General features: G+C 50.7%; 1 protein-coding gene across 1 annotated transcript; it reads left to right on the top strand.

Moving 5' to 3' along the window:
* Nucleotides 1-287: 287 nt before the first annotated feature.
* Nucleotides 288-4,013, top strand: LOC121476521 (calcitonin receptor-stimulating peptide 2-like). Its single transcript, XM_041730592.1, has 5 exons — nt 288-398; nt 637-729; nt 991-1,122; nt 3,143-3,327; nt 3,902-4,013. The coding sequence occupies exons 2-4, from the start codon at nt 644-646 to the stop codon at nt 3,300-3,302; spliced, it is 378 nt and encodes a 125-aa protein (XP_041586526.1). The 5' UTR covers nt 288-398; nt 637-643; the 3' UTR covers nt 3,303-3,327; nt 3,902-4,013.
* Nucleotides 4,014-4,279: the final 266 nt, after the last annotated feature.

Raw genomic sequence — 4,279 nt, 5'->3', positions numbered from 1 at the left:
ACATCAAACTGCCCTCAACTTCCTGTTCATATTAAGGCTGTTTTTCCTTGGTTTCCCCCACCCCCTATCCCTCTCCCTCCCTCCACCCCCATCAATGACCTTAATGCAAAAACAAGTGGGATGGTCCTGCTGAGTGTTCTAGGTTATAGACGCAAATGGGTGACACAAACCATCAGGTACTGCGATCTGTCTCCTCATTGGTTGCTCAGAGCTCCTGGACCCCCGCCCAGACCCAGAGCGGCGGGAATAAGAGCAGCTGCTGGTGCTGGGAGGCAGCAGAGCCACTGCTCAGCTCAAGGGTCCCTGCCACATCCACGGTGCCATCGCCTGACATCGGACGCCAACACTGCCATAGCTGCCGCCGCCTGTGCTCCGAGCCACCGGCTGCCTGCAGACAGGTAATCCCGAGATTCCCGCTTAGTTGTGTGATTCTCTCTCCTTCTTCTCTCCCTCTTCTGCTTTTGTTTTTCTTGTGGCTGCTCCCCCTGCGTGCACAGACTACTGTCTGGGTCTCCTCATCACAAAATCTCTGTTACTCTGCAGTTCATCCCAGGATCCTGCCCCAGGTAACACTGGACAGTCTCATGGCCTATGGACGTTTGAACTGTAGGTTATGGCATCACTGTTCTCTTTCAGAGGCGTCATGGGATTCTGGAAGTTGTCCCCGTTTCTGGCTATTGGTCTCCTGGTCATGTATCAAGCAGGCATCCTACAGGCTGCACCATTCAGGTAAGAGAGTTCTGCTGGGAATGCACTCCCATCTTACTCTTAACACCAAACAGTTCTGTCTCTCTTGTGGTAAAAATTTAGCCCCCAGCTCTCAGGGGAAAATGGACATGAGACTCATGCCCTTTCCACTAGGATTTGGGGTGACCACATCCTCAGAGGACTCACAAAAAGCAGGAAGCCTGGCTACTTATCCAGTAGAAGTGGCAGACAGGGGCTCAGAACCTCCATTATGCTTGTGCTTTGCTTGCTTTGTCTCTGTAGGTCTGCCTTGGAGAACCCACTGGAATCTGCTACGCTCACTGAGGACGAAATATGCGTCCTACTGACTGCAGTGGTGAAGGACTATGTGCAGATGAAGGCTCGTGAGCTGCAGCAGGAGACTGAGGGCTCCAGGTGAGGCTCACCACCCTGTTCAGCTCAGGGCATCCCCTCCCTCCTGTCATGCCCAGGAAGGCATATCCCAAGAAAAAAGAGAGAACACAGCAGGACAGGAAGCCAGCACGCTGCCCCTGTTCACTTCAGCCTAGGGTCCAGCTTATCTCAGTCTCCACTGAAACTACAGGTCACACAGAGAGACTATGGTTAGAGCACACGTAAAAAGATCCCTTTCTGAAAGCAGTTGGGGAAGGTATGAAGTCCCCCACTCTGGAAATCGGGCTGGCAGTACTGGGGGGACTTCCAGCATTGGAGGAGTTAGGACTGGTAAGTGTGAAGCCAGCAGATGGATCCCATATAGCTCAGGAAACTGCAGAAATTTGGTTTCTTGTAAACCTGCACGTGGCCTCCTCTCCTACTTCATTACACATTTGTAAGGTGAAGCCAAAGGCCGTGCAGAGGGTGGGGTCAAGTAGAGCAGTGTCCAAAGTAGGTCTGGGGTCCTTAGATGTGTAGGATTTGTAAAGACGCACATGTTGTCCTGGGGCCAGACCCTTCCCCAACGTTACCTCCCAGGGTCCCCTGAGCTTGGAGCACGCTTCAGCCCCTGACTTGGCCCTGGCACTGCCGGGTCACAGGTGTGTGATGCACATGCAGCTACTGCAAGGATCTCACTACACTGCATGAAGAACTGATGCATTGCAGCATGTGGAAAGTCAGAAAAGGCCACCTTTCCCCCACTACAGTCCTTCCCCAACTGCCCTGGCTCGGCAAACTCTAGGTTCTCCTAATGGAGGATATATGGTTGCTCTCCTGCCTGCTCCTAGAGCTACTGGCCCTCCCTGGTCCAGCCTTCTGTGCAATAGCCACAGGGGGCAGACCTGGTGCTTGGTACCACTTGGCATGTCTTTTCCCTGCAGCCCGGACTCCTTCGAGCTAAGCGGTGCAGTAATCTGAGTACCTGTGTGCTGGGCACATACACACAGGACCTCAACAAGTTTCACACGTTCCCTCAGACTGCAATTGGGGTCGGAGCACCTGGCAAGAAAAGGGTCCTGGCCAGCAGCTTGGAGAGAGACCACCGCCCTCACATTGGCATGATCCAGGATGCCTACTAATCCCCTCCCTCTGCTTTCTAATTTCTTTCTTCCTATATTGTGATACGTGTGGTCCTCTCTGGTTGCTGGTATCAGTGGCTTTCTTTGTGGCAGTGGATGTCTGGACCCTCAGATGGGAGGAAAGCAAGATGTTCAGGCCAGAAGAGAATCACCCAGGAAGAGATGAGAAGTGGGGCTGGAGGTGGGGGACCCCTGTGACTCCCCCTGATGAATCGGAGCCCTCTCAGTACTGCTTGCGAATACGTTGGTCATTGAGGAATAAAAGAATATTTATAAGAAGGCATGAGTGGTGGTGGTTATTGCTATGGCCACACCACAGGATTCAGGGTTTCAGGGACCTGTGCTTAGGAGTAGCCTTAGCCCAGTGGTAGCTGGATCTGGGGCACAGTGCACAGTCCCTGTGGCCAACCTGAAGTGGGGGAACAGGAGCAGTAAGGAGCAGGTAAGCACCTCTGGGACTCAAGGCTCTAAAGTCTCTTCGCTTGCCAGGCGAGTCTCGGGAATTTTTGTATTTTTAAGAAGGGATATTGGGTGCCTTTGAGTACGGTGTCGCTTCTAGACAATCCCTGTGTTGGGGTCAGTGTGGGGACATAATTCTCTCTGTGTCATAAGCCTTGCTTGAATTTTAGTTTATTTATACAGGAATGATAGGCTGTTACAGCTCTGAGTTCTGTGCCCACTCACCCAGGGCCACTTTGGGGGTGCTGACACCTCTGGGAATGTGTATGGGAGTGATCATGGCCTTTCCCCCAGCAGCCTATGTATTTCTGCAGTGATAGTTCTGTTTAGGGAAAATGTGAGGTTAACTGGTGCCTCTCAGAGCAATAATTTTACCATGACTATCCCAGGGGGCAGATAGGATCTCTCTTTGACAGCCTCTCTCTCACTGATGGGCCCCTTTCTTCCATCCTGCAAATCAGCCTCACTGCCCAGAAGAGCTCCTGCAAGGATGGCCCCTGTGTGACCAACCGTCTGGAAGGCTGGCTGGCCAGAGCTGAGCGCATGGTGAAAAACACCTTCATGCCCACCAATATGGACCCTGAAGCCTTCGGGCACCAGCACAAGGAGCTTGCAGCCTGAGCAGTGACATGACCCCAGGAAGAAGGTGATTGCCCTTGTACTGTCAGATGGGAGGATGGAAAGCTGGGAATTGCAGGGGTGCAGTCCACACTGTAACCCTCTGTGGGCCAACCGAGTAGAAAAATCCACAGGGAATATGCCCACTCCAGTGTCTGGGGAGAGAACAGGCAGTCCCAGGAGCTGAAACTCCTAGAATCTGGGTTCATTCCCCTCCAAGTTACCAGTATTTCCCTGTGACAGTGAGATCATCTCCCAGAAAAGACAGATCTGTAGATTTCAATGACTGTCCCCTGCAGTTACAAGTGATCATTCTATCCTTTGAAAGGTAATGACATCCTCTGGGTGTAAACACTATACTGTCAGGTACCCCTGATTTCAGAGCATACTCCTGGGATCAAGAACTGAGTTTGCCTTCTATTAGCTGTATGCCCCCTGCCCAGATGCTGTATTCGAGTGAGTTCCCCTATCTGTGAATCAAGGGCAACAATAGTACCAAAGGCTGGTATTGTTACGAACAGTCAACGAGATAATAGATGTCCATATTTTCACAATTAATAAGTTACTAAATTCTGGCTGTGATTTTTTTTTTTTTTTTGCAGGTCACCATGAAGCGAACTCTACTTCTCTTAACTTAAAATGAAAACAACTTATAGAATGCAGAGCATGGAAGACACATACATATGCATGCTTACTATTAAAACATTGTGTCTTGTTTGAAATAAAGTAAAACTAAATAAAGAGAATAAAATCATTGCAATTGCCTGGTGTGAAATCTCTTTGTACTCGATTGTTTGATAAATACAACAGCCTGTCTCACTGGCTTTTCTGGTAGCAAAGATGGGCCCTGTCAGCCAACCTACAGATGTTGGCAATCCTGGTAAATCTTGGGGCGGGGGATGTGGAAAGCTGCCTGGTGGGTGTCTGGGGGGCCCATGATCCATGCTGAGCCTGCACGAAACCGTTTGAAGAAATGTTGT

Source organism: Vulpes lagopus, chromosome 15, assembly GCF_018345385.1.
Source record: "Vulpes lagopus strain Blue_001 chromosome 15, ASM1834538v1, whole genome shotgun sequence".
Lineage (NCBI taxonomy): Eukaryota > Metazoa > Chordata > Mammalia > Carnivora > Canidae > Vulpes > Vulpes lagopus.
The sequence above is the reverse complement of the archived record's forward strand: the minus strand, read 5'-3'. Positions and strand labels throughout refer to the sequence as shown.